The 15491-nt window shown below is 57.0% G+C and overlaps 1 protein-coding gene across 3 annotated transcripts; it reads left to right on the top strand.

The window, feature by feature from the left end:
* Positions 1–2321: 2321 nt before the first annotated feature.
* OPRL1 (opioid related nociceptin receptor 1) lies at positions 2322–9361 on the top strand. 3 transcript variants are annotated; one of them, XM_081148132.1, is made up of 4 exons: positions 2322–2590; positions 3070–3325; positions 6935–7290; positions 7362–9361. In XM_081148132.1, exons 2-4 carry the CDS (start codon positions 3102–3104, stop codon positions 7880–7882), a joined length of 1101 nt encoding a protein of 366 aa, XP_081004258.1. In that variant the 5' UTR covers positions 2322–2590; positions 3070–3101; the 3' UTR covers positions 7883–9361. The 3 variants fall into 3 exon arrangements, with proteins under 3 accessions (XP_081004258.1, XP_081004259.1, XP_081004260.1); XM_081148133.1 differs by lacking the exon at positions 2322–2590 and adding an exon at positions 2720–2795; XM_081148134.1 differs by lacking the exons at positions 2322–2590; positions 3070–3325 and adding an exon at positions 5386–5606.
* The last annotated feature ends 6130 nt before the right edge of the window (positions 9362–15491 follow it).

Genomic DNA, 15491 nt, shown 5'->3' with positions numbered 1-15491 from the left:
GGACAAGTGGAGTACAGAAACTGAGACAGACAGCTGAACAAACTGACAGTACAGTTTACGGTAGATACAAGTCGCCTCCCTAGAGATAACATCTAGGCCTCAGTTGTATTTCAGTTCAGACCCAGAAAAGCAGTAAAATCAGGTGGGCATACCAGGACCAGCTGCAATAACTGACGACCCCCTGCCCTGACACTGACCAATCAGTGGAGACCAGGGCCTTGGAGGAGCACACCTAGACAACTGATGAATATCCTGCTAAAACCCTCCCCTGAGACCTCTCCTAAGATTCCTGTCTGAAAGAGAAATAAATGCCTCAAGACAAAGGACCCAACACGTGCTCTCCCTCTGGGGAGCACCTCCACCCTGCCATTGCCTTTTCCCTCTTCTTCCACAGGCACGCATCTCCTAAACTCTCAGGGACCCCATGAGACTTGCAACCAGGGGAGCAATGGGCAGCGGCGGCTCATCACAGGCTAGTCCCCTGAACCTGTCTCCAAGGCCCCCTTTTCTCTGACTTCCCAGAGAGCCAGGGCAGCCCAGCCTGGGCTCTCCTGTTGCTTCTCCTAAATATAAGCTCTTTCTTGTTCGACTGTCCCCAGCTTTAGTCATAGTGACCTGGACTAGTGTGGTGAAATTTTTCCTGCACAAAGTCAAGGACCCTGGTCAAGAACCCATACACTGCCTGCTGGCCCCAGGCAGACTTGCTCAGGGCCAGGTCCCCTTTCCAGTAACATAAGGGCCTGGCTCTATCTGTCTGCCTGTTTTCTCATGTCTAACCATGTGCCTCACATGCACTTTGGTGTGGGTTTGCATGTATGCAGCCCATGTGTTTGTGTGTCCCTGTGAGTGTCTGTACATACTTGAGCATGTGACTGTCTGTGTGTTTTCCCATGTGCCTGTTTGGGCATTTTTGTGTTTGCAGGCATGTGAACCTGTGTGTCTCTGTGGACATGCCCCATGTCCACACACGTGCCTCTGAGTCGGCTGCTGAGAAAATGCAGAGATGAGTCCTGGGGGACAGCTTGAGATGCTGAGTCCTGGGGCATCTGCCTGCTCTGTCCTCTCCTGATTCGCCAGGTATCCTAGCGACGCTGTGCCAGTCACCTAGCAACCAGGTCCCTATCCTTGGAGACGGATGCTCAGACAAGGTCTGGGATGTGTGGGCAGAGCCTGTGCAGGAAGACCGACCCCATGACTGGGTGGGGCTGACGACTCAGCTGAGGGGTCCCACACATGGCATGTGACCCCAGTATTAGGAAGGAACTTCTCCATGGGGGTTGTCAGCTGTGTAGTTGCTGAGGGTCCAGGTGTGAGGGAATGATGCTCAGATGTTACTCTGGAACCCAGCTGTGGCACAGACCTCCTTAGTGTATCTCAAAGTGACACATAGACCTGGGTTCAAACCCTGTCTCTGCTACTTTGACAGGTGGCTTCACACTTCTGAGTCTTAATGCTTTCGCTGCACAAAGGTGATACAGAGAGCAATGGCCAGGTGTGGTGTGGATGGATGAGCTCATGTTTGTGACTGGCTTGGAGCCAGGAGGCATGTGGGGCATACAGTAGGTACACAGGGTGAACAGGAGAGTCCAGGTATCCTGCTTGTTGACAAGACTCTGATCTCGCCCCGCTGGGCGTGGCTCAGCGGTTGAGCGTCCACCTAGGATCCAGGCGATCAGGGTTGGATTCCCGGTCAGGGCACATGCCCGGGTTGCGGGCTCGATCAATGACTCTCTCATCATTGATGTTTCTATCTCTCTCTCTCCCTCTCCTGTCCTCTCTCTGAAATCAATAAAGATATATTAAAAAAAAAAAAAAAGACTCTGATCCACTCAAGACTGGCCAGGTAAGGCACTGCAGTGTCCACCCACCTGCTGGCCTGCTGTGGCTCAGCTCCCTTGGGAGCCTCAAGCAAGGCTGGTCTGAGTCTGTCCAAGGCCATCTCTGCATGTAAGACATGGCCTCATACTGTGTCCCAGTCTGTGTGTTTTGTGTGCACCTTCCCATGTTTCTGTCCCATGTCTGTGTGTGTCTCCATTTTTCCTTGTGTGTGTGTCTGTCCCGTGTGCCTGTCCCTGCGTCTCCATGTGTCCTCCTGTTTGTCTGTCCACATGTCTGAGTTCCTGTCTGCCTCTGTGTGCCTCTGTCTGTGTCCCAGCCTGCCTCTGTCTGGGCTCTGTGGGTCTGAGCCTGTCTCTGTCATTGGTCTCTAAATGCATGCCTAGTCCTTGTGTCTGCCCCTCAGGTGGGGTCTGGTGGCCCCGCTTCCCTGCAGCCTGCGCGGCCCCACCCCCCGCCGCAGTCTCCTCCCCTCCCCCAGCTCCGCGCGCGAGCTGCTGCGGCTGGTCCGGCGTTTGCGAGGAGGAGCGGCTGCCACGGCTGCAGCCCCGTCCAGGCCCGGTGCTGCCGGGCAGGAGCTCCCAGCCGCCCCGCTCGTGGGCCGAGGGTTGGGGTCCCCACGGCCCCAGCCCCCCGAGGTGCCGAGGTCAGGCCTGGGCTGCTGGGCGTTGGGTGTGGGCTGACCGGCAGCCAGCCTGCGGGTCTCAGGAGGGGCAGGAGGGAGCCGGCTCGGCCGCCTCGTGTCCTGTGTCAGGTATTTCTGGGCATGTCTCGGCCCCTTCTGTGCCCGTGTGTGCATGACAGCAGGTTCGGGCATCTGTGTGCGCGCGCGCGCGTCCCCGTGCTTGTAAGTACACGGGCAGCTGCATGTGCACGAGCCCCTGTGGGCGGACACGTCCGCGTGCAGCTACATCCGCACATCCCATGGGGGAGCCTCCTGGCCAAATGCCTGCGCCCTTGTGTGTGCACTCATGGTCTGCGCGTGTCCCCGGCTGTGCTTCATGTCTGTCTGTGTGCTTGTGTCCCTTGTGTGCCTGCGTGTCCCTGTGTAGGCAAGCATGGCTCTGTGCTTTATGTGTCCCTGTGTGTGCACATGTGTGTGCCTGTGTCCCTTCGTGCATGCATGTGCCTCTGGGACTGTACTGCCCGTGGGGGCCTGCTGGGCCATGCACAGGGTGCTGGAGGCCTCAGCCAGGTGGGCGTCAGGTGCTGTGTGTCCCTGTGCCCTCCCAGGTGCCAAGTCGCTTCACACGCAGGCCAGCAGCATGGAGTGCCTCTTCCCCACCCCACCCTGGGTGATCTACAGCAGTGACCTGCAGGACAACCTCGTGAGCCCCAACCACAGTTTGCTGCCCCCTGACCTGCTACTCAATGTCAGCCATGGGGCCTTCCTGCCCCTTGGGCTCAAGGTCACGATTGTGGGGCTCTACTTGGCTGTGTGCATCGGGGGGCTGCTGGGGAACTGCCTCGTCATGTATGTCATCCTCAGGTAAGCTGGGCCCTGCTGAAGTCCCTGACTGGTGAATCCCATGCTGCTGCAGAGGGGAAACTGAGACAGGGGCTATTCTGTGGGCCTGGCAGGTGGCTGATTGTCCTGTCATGGACTATGGTCAGTCCTTAGGCCCTGGATGCTCAACTCCTCAGGGTGGGGGCACTGGACTAGGTAGAGAGGGAGGAGAGGGGACCAGCCTTGTTCTGCCCCAGACAAAGTATCACCCTGACTCCTGACATATGATGTTCCCTGGTCTGAGCCACAGGCCAGGCTTCCAGCCAGGAGGGTCTCACAGGTCCTACAGTGACCTCAAAGGCAGCTCTTGTCAGTCTATCCCAGGCTCCTGTTCATTGCTGGTGTTGGGCCTCCTCCAGCACCTGTGGGTGCTCAGAATGCAAAACCTGTGGGGCCCAGAGGGGTGGCCAGGCTACGAGGGCCCCACACATCCCCACACATCCTAGGGACAGTGTGGGGGAGGGTGTGGGGACAGTGGAGGCACAGCGTGGGAGAGTATGGGGACAATGTGGAAGGACAGCATGCAAGGACAGGGTGGGGACAGTGTGGGGTTAGCATGGAGGGACATTGTAGCGGGACAGGAACATGTGAGTATGTGCATATACAAGTGTGTGCATGTACCTGTGAGTGTGTACCATACAGCATACATGCATACGCACACATAACACATTCACATGCACTCGTGCACAAATGCAAGTGTGTAAATATATGTACCAGTGTGCACATGTGTATCCAAGCATGTACCTGTATGTTGCGACCATGCACACATGCATGCAAATGAGCACATCCATGTGCTAGTATATAGAAGTGTGTGCAAGCATGCACATGCACGGTCAAACATGCACACAATGCACACATGTAACCAATCATGTACATGTATGTTCAAGTGTGCACATGTATGTGTGCATGGTGTTATGTTGGTGTGCATGCTCACACAAGGGGATGGGAGGAGCAGTTGCCCCCTTCCCAGTGCTGACCCCAGTTCTAAGCCTGTCTCTTTTTAAAAGACTACTTTTTTAGAGCAATTTTAGGTTCACAGCAAAATTGAGAGGAAGGCACAGAGATGTCCTGCATGCCTCCTACCTGCACGCATGGACCATATTCTCCATTACCAATGCCCTACCAAAACATTACAATTTTTAAAAAATATATATATCTTTATTGATTTCAGAGAGAGGAAAGGAGAAGGAGAGGGAGAGACAGAAACATCAATGATGAGAGAGTCATTGATCGGCTGCCTCCTGTATGCCCCCCAACTGGGGATGGAGCCCGCAACCCGGGCATGTGCCTTGACCGGGAATCGAACCCTGATCGCCTGGATCCTAGGTCGATGCTCAACTGCTGAGCCACCAGGCAAAAGAGTACAATTTTTACAGTTAATGAACTTATTTTGATACATCATAATCACCCAGACTCCACCAGGTCACTCTCAGGGTTGCACATTCTGTGGGCCTGGTGAAATGTGTAATGACGTGTCCACCATGACAGCGTCACTCAGAGCAGTCCCACTGCCCCGAGCCCTCTGTGCCCCACCTGTTCACCCTCCTCCCCAGCCCCCAGCACGGATCTGTCGGCTGTCCCCAAAGCGTCGCCTTTTTCAGAATGTCACATGTTGGAGTCACACAGTGTGTCCCTTTCAGATGGGCTTCTGTCACTTAGTCATATGCATTTAAGTTTCTCCATGTCTTTTCATGGCTTGTTAGCTCATTTATTTTTATTGGTTTATTGATTTTAGAGAGAGGAAGGAGGAAAGGGGGAGAGAGAGAAACATCGATTTGTTGCTCCACCTATTCATGCATTCATTGGTTGATTCTTGTGTGCGCCCTGACTGAAGACTGAACCTGTAACCTTGGTGTATTGGGATGACGCTTAAACCGACTGAGCTGCCTTGCCAGGGCAGTTCATTTCTCCTTAGTGCTGAGTAACATCCCACTGGCCAGATGGACTGCAGTTGACTTATCCATCCACCTGCTGAAGGACGTCTTAGTTGTCTCCAAGTGTTGCTAATTCTGAATAAAACGACAATAAACATCCATGTGCAGGTTCCTGTGGGGACACCAGCCTACAGCTCCTTGGGGTAAACACCAGGGAGCATGACAGCTGGATCCTACGAGTATTTACTTTTGTAAGAAACCACCAAGCTGTCTTCCAAAGTGGCCGCACCGTCTGCGTTCCCACCAGCAGTGACCGAGCCTTCCCGCTGCTCCGCGGCCTCGCCAGCACTTGGTGTTGTCAGCGCTCTGGATTGTGGCCGTTCTGATAGGTGTGCAGGGGAGTCTCATTGTCGTTTAATTTGCCTGATGACATGGGATGTGGAGCGTCTTTGCATTTGCTGAGTTGCCACCTGTGCATCTTTGGTGAGGGGTCTGCGAGGGCCTTGGCCCATTCCTTAACCAGTTGTTTGTGTTCTTATTGCTGAGTATTAGCTTTTTGCATCTGGATAACAGTCTTGTATCTTTGGCAAATTTTCTCTCCTGTCTGTGGCTGGTCTTCCTGTTCCCTTGGCCCTCTCAGTTGTTTACCAGCTCGGTGGCCTTCAGAAGACACTTAGATCCTGTGAGCCCGAGTGTCCTTCTGCATAGAGTGGGGATCAAATTAACATTTTTGCAAACTTAAATAGGATAAAATCCATGTGAAGAGCTTGACTCAGGAATCTGCCTTTATCCCTGTTACTGGGTCATAAGCCAGGCTCCCTGCGGCTTTTCTTAATCCTTGCCCGAGTGCGTATCTCCCACTGTGTTTCAGAGAGTGGATGAGAGAGACGTGGGCTGCCTCCCGCACGGGCCCAGGAGGGCCGGGGATCGAGCCTGCAACCAGGGTGTGTGCCCTTGGCCAGAGCTGAACCCGGGACCCTTCAGTCTGTGGGCTGACGCTCTAACCGCGGAGCCACACTGGCCAGGGCTCTGTGCTGATTCTTAATCCCTCCTTAAGAGTCGGAAGTAAACCTGGTAATTCCCTCATGACATGGTCATTCTCATCTCTGGTGTTGCCTCTGCCAACACCATTGCCACCTCCACCGCCATCACCATGACTTCCACCACCACTATCACAACTATTGCTTCATTCAACAAATATTTCTGGAACACCCACAGTTTCCCCAGCCCTATTCCAGGTGCTTAGATACAACCAACCTTGTTAGCACCACTCCCATCACTGTCACCATTTCTGGTCTCCATGGCTGGACAACAATGTGGCCTGGGAGGCCTCTGATGTGCTCTTTCAGACCTGAAGCCCTGGGGGACTCTGGCAGTTGTAGGGACAGCATTTTCATCCACGAAGGGCCTGGGGGGAAACTCCAAGGGAGGAGGCCAGGCTCTTTCTCTCACGATTCCCACCCTTTGCTGCATGCAGAGTCAGGTGTACTCTGCTACCCCTCACTTTTCCAAAGCAGACCTGTTCTAGGCTTGGAGCCCTCTTGTGTGTTCCAGAAGTACTTGAATCTTGTTAAAATGTTTTCCCCCAGGCGCAGTACCCGGGAGCCTGCTCTCGAACAAGGGTCTCAGAGTGGGTGCCCGTCATGGTGGCTTTGCTCCCAGGTCCAGCCAGTGGCCAAATGAAGCTCTCCTTGTCCCCTCTCTGTACTCCCTGCAGACACACCAAGATGAAGACAGCTACCAACATTTACATCTTTAACCTGGCCCTGGCAGATACCTTGGTGCTGCTGACACTGCCCTTCCAGGGCACAGATGTCCTCCTGGGCTTCTGGCCGTTTGGGAATGCTCTGTGCAAGATAGTCATTGCCATCGACTATTACAACATGTTCACCAGCACCTTCACGCTGACCGCCATGAGCGTGGACCGCTATGTAGCCATTTGCCACCCCATCCGCGCGCTCGATGTCCGGACGTCCAGCAAGGCCCAGGCTGTCAATGTGGCCATCTGGGCCCTGGCCTCTGTCATCGGCATCCCCGTGGCCATCATGGGCTCAGCACAGGTTGAGGATGAAGGTCGGTTGGGGGCCTCTCCTCCCCGGGGCCCTGCTCCCCTGCTCCACCTGACCCTTCTTCTCTCCCCCCAGAGATCGAGTGCCTGGTGGAGATCCCCACCCCGCAGGACTACTGGGGCCCCCTGTTTGCCGTCTGTGTCTTCCTCTTCTCCTTCATCATCCCGGTGCTCATCATCTCGGTCTGCTACAGCCTCATGATCCGGCGGCTGCGAGGCGTCCGCCTGCTCTCGGGCTCCCGAGAGAAAGACCGGAACCTGCGGCGCATCACGCGGCTGGTGCTGGTGGTGGTGGCCGTGTTCGTGGGCTGCTGGACGCCTGTCCAGGTCTTCGTGCTGGTCCAAGGGCTGGGGGTCCAGCCGGGCAGCGAGACGGCGGTGGCCGTCCTGCGTTTCTGCACGGCCCTCGGCTATGTCAACAGCTGCCTGAACCCCGTGCTCTACGCCTTCCTGGACGAGAACTTCAAGGCCTGCTTCCGCAAGTTCTGCTGCGCGCCCGGCCTGCGCCGCGAGGGCCCGCCGCCCGGCCTGCGCCGCGTGGCCAGGGATGTGGCCCTCGCCCGCAGGACCTCCGAGACAGTACCGCGGCCGGCATGACTAGGCGTGGACCTGCCCATGGCGCCTGTCAGCCCACAGAGCCCGTCGACGCCCAACACGGAGCTCACCCAGGTCACTGCTCTCTAGGCTGACGCATAACCTGACCCCTGAGCGTCACCAGCCTCTGGAAGCTTTCCTGTGGCCCAGAGGCCTGGTGACGTCATGCGACAGGTCAGAGCTTCAGGGCTGCCCGTGGCCCGAGTCACACCAATCCTGTCCTGGTGCAGGGTGTGAGTGTGCATGAGCTCACCACTGAGTGTGCCTGGCCACAGCTCCTGCAGACACACCCACGGTTCATGGGACTCCATGGCCGCTCAGCTGCACCCTGCGTGCTCCGGGCGGCACACACCTGGCCGTGTAAAGCAGTGTGTACAGCCGTGTGTCCCTGTGCTGTGCTGTCTGCATGAGGGCAGTGGGACTTGCCCTTAGCTGGGAGCTGCTGACATGGACTTGCCTGAGCCTCACTCTGGTGCCGCCTCATTGCCCCCCACTTCTGCTTCCTTCCAGCCACTCCTCAGGGAGCCTTTTCCCTCCAGAAGAGCAGTGAACTCTTGTGCTGCAGACGTGGCCAAGTGTGTGGGGCTGGCTGGGGTGGGCGCGGGGAGACGGCAGGATGACTGTAAGCTGCTCTGTCCGTCATTTGCGAAGCAGCCCTGTGCATCTGTTCTTGATTGCTTGATGCCAGGGGTTCCCGCCTGGGGGTCCCTGTGCCCGCCTGGGGCTCTCTCCCTCACAGTCTCTCCTTTGCTTGAAATCAGAGGTCAGCAACTGTGCTGCTGGCAGGATACTGTGCCCTCTTTAGGTCTTGGTGGTCTTGAGAGGGTGGCAGTTGGGATGGGTTTTGCTCTGCAGCTGCAGTGACTGACTCTCTGCTTCATTTCCAAGCCTCCAGGTGTCTACAGGGGAGGCCTGAGCTTCCGGTGCCAAATCAGAGGACAGTCTCACCTTTGGAGCTGGGGTGTGAGGTGGGGCTCAGCGGGGTCTGCTTGAGTGAAGCTGTGAGAGCCATCTGGGCTGCGGGACACTAGTGGGGGCGTCTCCCTGCTGTGGTCACGGGAGAAGTGCCCCCACCCCACCCATTCTGCAGATGGAAGCTGTAGCTTGGTGACTTTGCAAATAGTCCTCCTGCAAGGTTGAAAAGACTATTCTGCTTCCACCTGTGAGCTGAGCTGCAGCCCTGGGCCAGGTGACCTTAAGCACCTGTAAAGAACAGGAAATGCTGACTCTGGCTGGCTTCTGCTTCAGGAGCCCTGACCCTGTGGGGTTGACTTGGAAGCTCTGAGGACCCAGCCACCATGGCTGCGCTTTCTAGCCAAGACTGAGAGATTCGTGGATTTGTGCCTGTGCGCCCTGTCTCTCCATGTATTTATGCATGTGACAGTGTGATCACCCTGCATGCAACCACCCTGAACCTGTATCTAGGGCTCAAGAGAAGGCTCATATTAAACCCCTGCCCACTGATCAGGGCACACTCCTCACAACAGGGGTTTCTGACTCCTGCTGGGATAACTTCTCTGGGGTAACTTCTCTGGGATTAGCATGTGTGGTCTTCCCACCTGCTCTGTGCTCCTCACCTGGCCAGGCTCTGTCCTTAGTGGAGGGTTCCACCCCAACCCCACCAGCTCCAACTTTGGTAAGGGGTGGGACTAGCTCACGTGTTGGGGGCTATTAGCTTTCATTCAGCACAAATAGTTTCTCCATAAACAACCACCACGGCACCTCTCTCTCCTGCAGTGGGAGGTCCCTGTGGATCCAGCGTGTGCAGGAGTGGATGTGGCTTCCTTCACTCCTAGTCCCAGCAACCCCCGCCCCAGCCCTGTTCTCCTTCCTTGAGCAGCTCTGAGGTGAGTTTTGATGAAAGATAGACAGAAGAGCCTCCTTTGGTGGCCCTGAGATTCAAGGTGACCTCCTGGCTTCTGTGTGGGCCCAGTTCTGCCTAGGTTGACCCTCGGGGCAGATGACTCTGTCAGAGGGGCTTCTGAGGGGATGGCAAGGGTGACCTTGGCTGAAGTGCTTGGTCAAGGCAGACAGCCAAGGTGCAGTTTCTTTTAAAAAAAAATCCTTACCCCAAGTTATTTTTCCATTGTTTCAGAGAGAGTGGGTGGGGGGAGAGAGAGAGAAACATGGATGTGAGAGAGACACATCGATGGGTTGCCTCCCTCACGCATCCAGACCGGGGCTGGGGATCAAGCCTGCAGCCAAAGTACCTGCCCTTGGCCAGAATTGAACCTGGGACCCTTCGGTCCACAGGCCGATGCTCTAACCACTGGAAAAAATTGGCCAGGGCCAAGGTGCAGTTTTAGACAAGCCTCAATGATGAGCATTTTGCTGTTAAAACAAAAATTTACTATCAAGCCCTGGCCAGCATGGCTCAATGGTTAGAGTGTTGGCCTGTGGACCGAAGGGTCTCGGGTCTGACTCCCGCCAAGGGCATGTTCCCGGGTTGGGGTTTGTGCCCTGGCCCTGGCCGGGAGGCAGCCAGTCCACGTGTCTCTCTCACATCTCTCTCTCTCTCTCTCTCTCCCCCTCCCTTCCTCCCTTCCACTCTCTCTAAAAAATCAATGTGAAAAATACCCTCGGGTTAAGATTAACAGACAAAATTTAGTCTCAAGGGAAAGTCTGAGAGGAATGGGCCACACAGTGGTAGTTAGGCAGCCACCCCGAAGGGCACTCAGGAGATGCTGTGGTCCGGGGAGGGGCTCCGGCGTGGGCTCCGGGGATGTGACCTTCCCACCACATAGGCTGTGCGTCCAGGGCGACTCCACAGTGACCAACCATGCTGATGGGCAGGGAGCAGTCAGGCTGTGTCGGGCCAGGCAGGGTTGAGCGGTGGGCAGCAGCCAGGGGGACCTTGAAAGTAAGCCATCCCCCCTCACCTCTCCGGGGAGGAGCCCCATCTCTGCCCCCACTCCCAGCTCCCGCCCCGCCCCTGCCTTACTGTGGTTCAAACCTCTGTCCCCCACTCCAGCCCCTCATCCCTGTTCCCACCTACCCCCAACATTAGCCCATGTCCCAGCCGCCACCAAACCCCCAGCATCCCCCACCCCCACCACCGCAGCCCCAGCCCCTGGTCAGGTCTTTGGGCTCCTCTGAGCTTCGGTTTCTCACCTGAGCAAAAGGCACAGCTGAATCTTCCTTGCGGGGTCGGGAAAGACCCAAGCTGTGGGAAGAAGGCCCAGCCGTGGGAAGGGGTCCACACCTGGTTGGACCTCAGGGAAGCTGTGGGCCCAGCTGCAGCCTTGGGCTTTGCCCATCAGGGCCAATGTGGCCCACAGGACGCTTTGCCAAGGGGCAGGCTGGGTGTTGCTGGGCCAGGGTCTAAACAATGGCAGTGATATTTGGGGACCAGAAGGGGAGGGTTGGCTTCTCCCTGGGACCAGGAACCCCAAGCATGGGGACACTCCCTGTCTGTGCCTTTGTCCATCTCAAAAAGTCACTGTGGAGTGTGGGAGACAAACAGCATCTCTGGGCTGGGGTGAAGGGGCATTCCCCTCCCAGGCCAGGAACTTCCTTGGGCAGGAGGATCCCAGAGAGCTTTTACCTCCCCCCATGCATCTGTGCTGGTCCATGGCTCCCCCATGGCTCCCCAGTCCTTGGGGTCTCCCTCCTGTTGGAAGTGCGATGGAACGGGGCTCTGTTGGCCCTTGGCTGTGTCTGATCTGCCTGGTCCCCGTCATGATGTTTCCAGTGGAAGATTTGCTGGTTTCCTTGCAGGGCTGCGGAGGGGTCAGGAGCCACCCAAGGGAAGAAAGGCCCAGGGTCTTCTGAGGTGGTTTGGTTGGCACCTGCCCTGCTGTGACATGTTCTGCTGGGGCCAGAGGGCAAACTGGGCCGAGTGGGGGTCTCTTACATGGCGCATCTCCCCCATGTTCCTGCTCTTTCTGCCTCTGCCTGTCCATTCCTCATTTAGGCCTACCATCTACAGTGTCCTTCACACCTCACAACTGCTCTCAGGCACAGGATGTGGTTGGTAGTTTACCCCCTGCATCAGAGGGGTGACTGTGGTGCATGAGGTAGGGGCAGAGGCATGGGTGTCCGAGGTGGTTTAAAAAGTGTCCAAGCGTGGGCACTCGCTGCTAATGAAGAGAACATGACCACACCCTGGCTCTCTCCATGGCTCGCCCTGGGGATCGCCGTCAGGAGATGCCCACGCAGCCCTGTGAGGGAGCCCGGATTGGAGCCTCAGCCCAGGAGACCCTGAGCTGGAACCTGTCCAAAGCTGCTCTCAGATTCCTGACCCACGGTTGTGGTGGCAGGCACCCTCCAGAGACACTGTGGGCCAGAGCAGCCACTGCAGTCAAGTGAGTCTCACAATAATGCGAGCCGCACGAAAGTTTTGGTTTCCTAGTGCATATAAAAGTTATGTTTACAGTATGCCGTAGTCTATTAAGTGTGCAATAGCACTGTCTAAAAAAACAATGTACACACCTTAACTACAAAAACGCTTTAGTGTTGAAAATGCTAATCGTTGTCTGAGCCTTCAGTGAACCGTGACCTTTCTGCTGGGGAAGCGTCCTGCCTGGATGCTGATGAAAGCTCAGTATCTGTGAAGCGCACAGGACGAGACCTACCTGTGGTCTGGGAAAGTTCTCAGCAGTAGGTTACTAACACGGTGCCTTCGGGACGACCGTGGGACTTGGGTGGGGTTTGAGTTGTCTCAGGCTGAGAGAGAGGAGGGGATGTGGGCCTGAGCTCTTCAAAGCTCAGACAGGCAAGGACCAAGTGATGGGGGAAGCTGGAGTACATGATGGGTGGGGAATTCAGTCTTGCACTCTGGGGCCACCTCAAGGGATGGCGAATGGTGGGTCTTGAATGCCAGTTGGGCAGACTGGTCAGAGCTCTGAGTCATGAGGGACCTGGGGCACCTGAGTGGCAAAGGGTTATTGGGCACCAAGTGTGGAACCAGCTGGGAGCCGCAGAGCCCGGGCCACTAGAGCGATCTTCAGGGACTGCCCCACCCCTCCCACCTGGGAAGAGGCTCTCTGAGCAGCCAGGAGCTCAGTGTCCCCACCCTGACCCTGGTGCTGTCTAGGCCTCAGGCCACACCCTGGGGAGGAAAGTGTCCAGATGCCAGCCTTTCCAAATAGCAGATGACCCCTCTAGACTGTGGGGGGTCCAAAGGCCCTGGCAGAAGGGCCCTGCTTCCTATAACAGGAGGTGAGGGGCCACAGACTGTGGCTTGGAGGACACAGAGGTGCCTGGACCATTGGGGGCCTGAGCCATGGCACGGGGAGCAGGCGGAGTACAAGGGGGCACGTGAGAGTACATTTTGTGGCCTCAGTTTGAAGCACATGATGGTTGCTGAAGGTGGGAGGCACCCTTAGCCCGGAGACCCCAGTCCTGGACCCTGCTGCACCCCAGCCTCCTGCTGGTGGAGCCGTGCTGGACCCTGCTCACCCGTTTGCTCACCGCACCTCTGCTGGTCTGTGGGACACACCCTGGTGCTACCCAGTGTGCACCAGGTCCCGGGCACAAGCTGGGGCCAGACTGAGCTGGGACCTGGAAGGGTTGGGGGTGCCTGTCCAGGGCTCATGGGAAGGGTGCGTTTGCTGCCATGTGGCAGCTGCCAAGAGAGGGGCTGGGGCTGGGGCTGGGGCTGGGGCTGGGGCTGGGGCTGGGGAGGGCTCTGCTTCCAGAGTCCTGGTGGGGCTTCTGTCTGAGGGACTGAGTGAGACAGAGAAGTGAGTGATGACTCCAGTCCAGGAAGCCATCACTTGTCTGGGCCCCTTTCATCATGTGTCCTTGAGACACATCTCTCCTCCCTGCCTGACCCTCCATGAGGCCCTGGGCTGGCCATGAGGCATCCTGTCGACCACAGTGTGCTCAACTGCGGGTGCTAGGAAGGGAGGGAGGGGCTGTGGATGCAAGTGGAAGGAACTTTCAGCAGTAGAGGAATACCTGGCAGAAACAGGTTTCAAAGTCTTGGGGTTACCATAGCAATGCAGGCCTCCCATACAGATGTGAGCCTGAGCTGGGTGTGTGTGGAAGCCACAGGGCAACTCAGGGCTGGTGCTGACACAGGTGAGATTTGTGGCCTGGTCAGGGCTTACATTTCCCTGCCTGGGACCTCGGTCCCTACCAAGGTCCAAAATGTGGGTCTGCTCAGGGAGGGGTTGTAGAAGAGCCTTGTGCTGACCTCATCGGCCTGGCCTGCTGGTGGTCCTGCAGCATCTGTGGGGACAGTCCCGTGTCCTGGGGCCCCATGGCCACCATTTTTTTGGTGCCTGGGCAAGGACAGAGGTTTGAATCCAGACTGGTGCCACCCCCCAATTTTGGCCTTAGTCTGCCATCAGGCTGAAATCAGCTGGGAATGGAGAGGTGGGCAGGCAGCCTGGGGACATCGCCTGCACCTCGAGCTCCTTCCTGCTAACATGGAGTCAGCAGTGCTGACACCACTTGTGAGGAGGTCAGGTGCCAGGCCAGGCCAGGCCATCTTGGGAAGGGCTGACACGGCCTGGTCAGTCTGGGAGGTCCCTGATCAGGGTCAGCAGGGGCTGTGGGATACCAGGACAACCACTGACTGGAGGTGTGGGACTCTGCCACAGAGGGACAGCACCTTGAAAACCCCCTCTTCCAGGGGGCCCTTATGGATTAGCTCTGTCCAACTGAGGGGCAGTCATCTCCCCAAGGCTGGGGCAGATAGCAGGGTCCCCTCTACCTCCCACCTGGGCCAGTCCTGCACAATGCAGCCCAACTCTGACCCCCAGTGGCCAGTTCTGAGCACTGCTGCAGAGGGGCCAGGACAGTTGGCACAATGTGTGACTGGGGGTTTGTCTGTGACCCCAGCTCCGGCCTCTCAGGGCCCTTCCTGAGGAATAACCGGGACACACCCAAAGGAGATCCCAGTTGGGGCTTGTGAACGCTGAAGATTTGGGGCAGTGGGCCCTGCCCCTAAGGAGTTCTATTCTGGATTTGATGTTTGTGATGCCCGAAGCTTGTTTGTGATGGGCCAACCCCAACGGGGGTCAGGGCAGGCTTCCCAGAGAGGTGGCCTCTGAGCTGTGCTTCTAGGGTGAGCAGGAGTGCAGGGAGCGGGGAGCATGGGAGAGAGTGAGCAAGGCTGGTGAGAGAGCTGTGATCAGTTCAGGAAGGGCTGAGGCTGAGGGGCAGGGGCTGCACTGGGAGGGGGCTGCAATGAGACTTCATCTGTGGGGGCCCAAGTGCTGTGGGCAGAGGAGTGACATGGCCATGCTTGTGTTTCACAACAGTCAACTGGCTGCTGGATGGAAGCTGGAGAGAGGCATCGAGGCACAGTAGCTACCAGTGGGGACTGGAGCCAGTGACTGCAGCCTGGCAGGGGGTGGGCACTGTCACAGAATGTGGGGGACAGCCTGAACATAGGGTGTGGGTTGGAGAGCGATTATGGACACCAGCATTCTTGAGAACAGAGAGACGGGAACCTGGTCTGGAGTCTCAGTTGCCAGCTGAAGTGGTGATGGAGGGTCCATGGAGAGGGGCTTAATAGGTCTCAAGGGCCTCAGACTAACCTGGGTCCCTGGGGAGGCCTCAGTCATCTTCCTGCCCTACTGGGCAGGGGCAGTGTGGGGGTGAAATCCCACATCTTGAAATAGCAGAGAAGTGGGCCCAGGAGTCTTCTGAGGATGGACAA

Source organism: Miniopterus schreibersii (genome assembly GCF_964146895.1).
Source record: "Miniopterus schreibersii genome assembly, chromosome: 10".
NCBI classification, from domain to species: Eukaryota; Metazoa; Chordata; class Mammalia; order Chiroptera; family Miniopteridae; genus Miniopterus; species Miniopterus schreibersii.
Note: the sequence above shows the minus strand (reverse complement) of the source record. Positions and strands in the feature narration are given on the sequence as shown.

Coding starts and splice junctions, on each gene's coding strand:
- OPRL1 (XM_081148132.1), top strand. CDS start 3,102: ATGGAGTGCCTCTTCCCCACCCCACCCTGGGTGATCTACAGCAGTGAC. Junction 3,326..6,934: donor GTCATGTATGTCATCCTCAG/GTAAGCTGGGCC, acceptor TACTCCCTGCAG/ACACACCAAGATGAAGACAG. Junction 7,291..7,361: donor AGCACAGGTTGAGGATGAAG/GTCGGTTGGGGG, acceptor CTCTCCCCCCAG/AGATCGAGTGCCTGGTGGAG.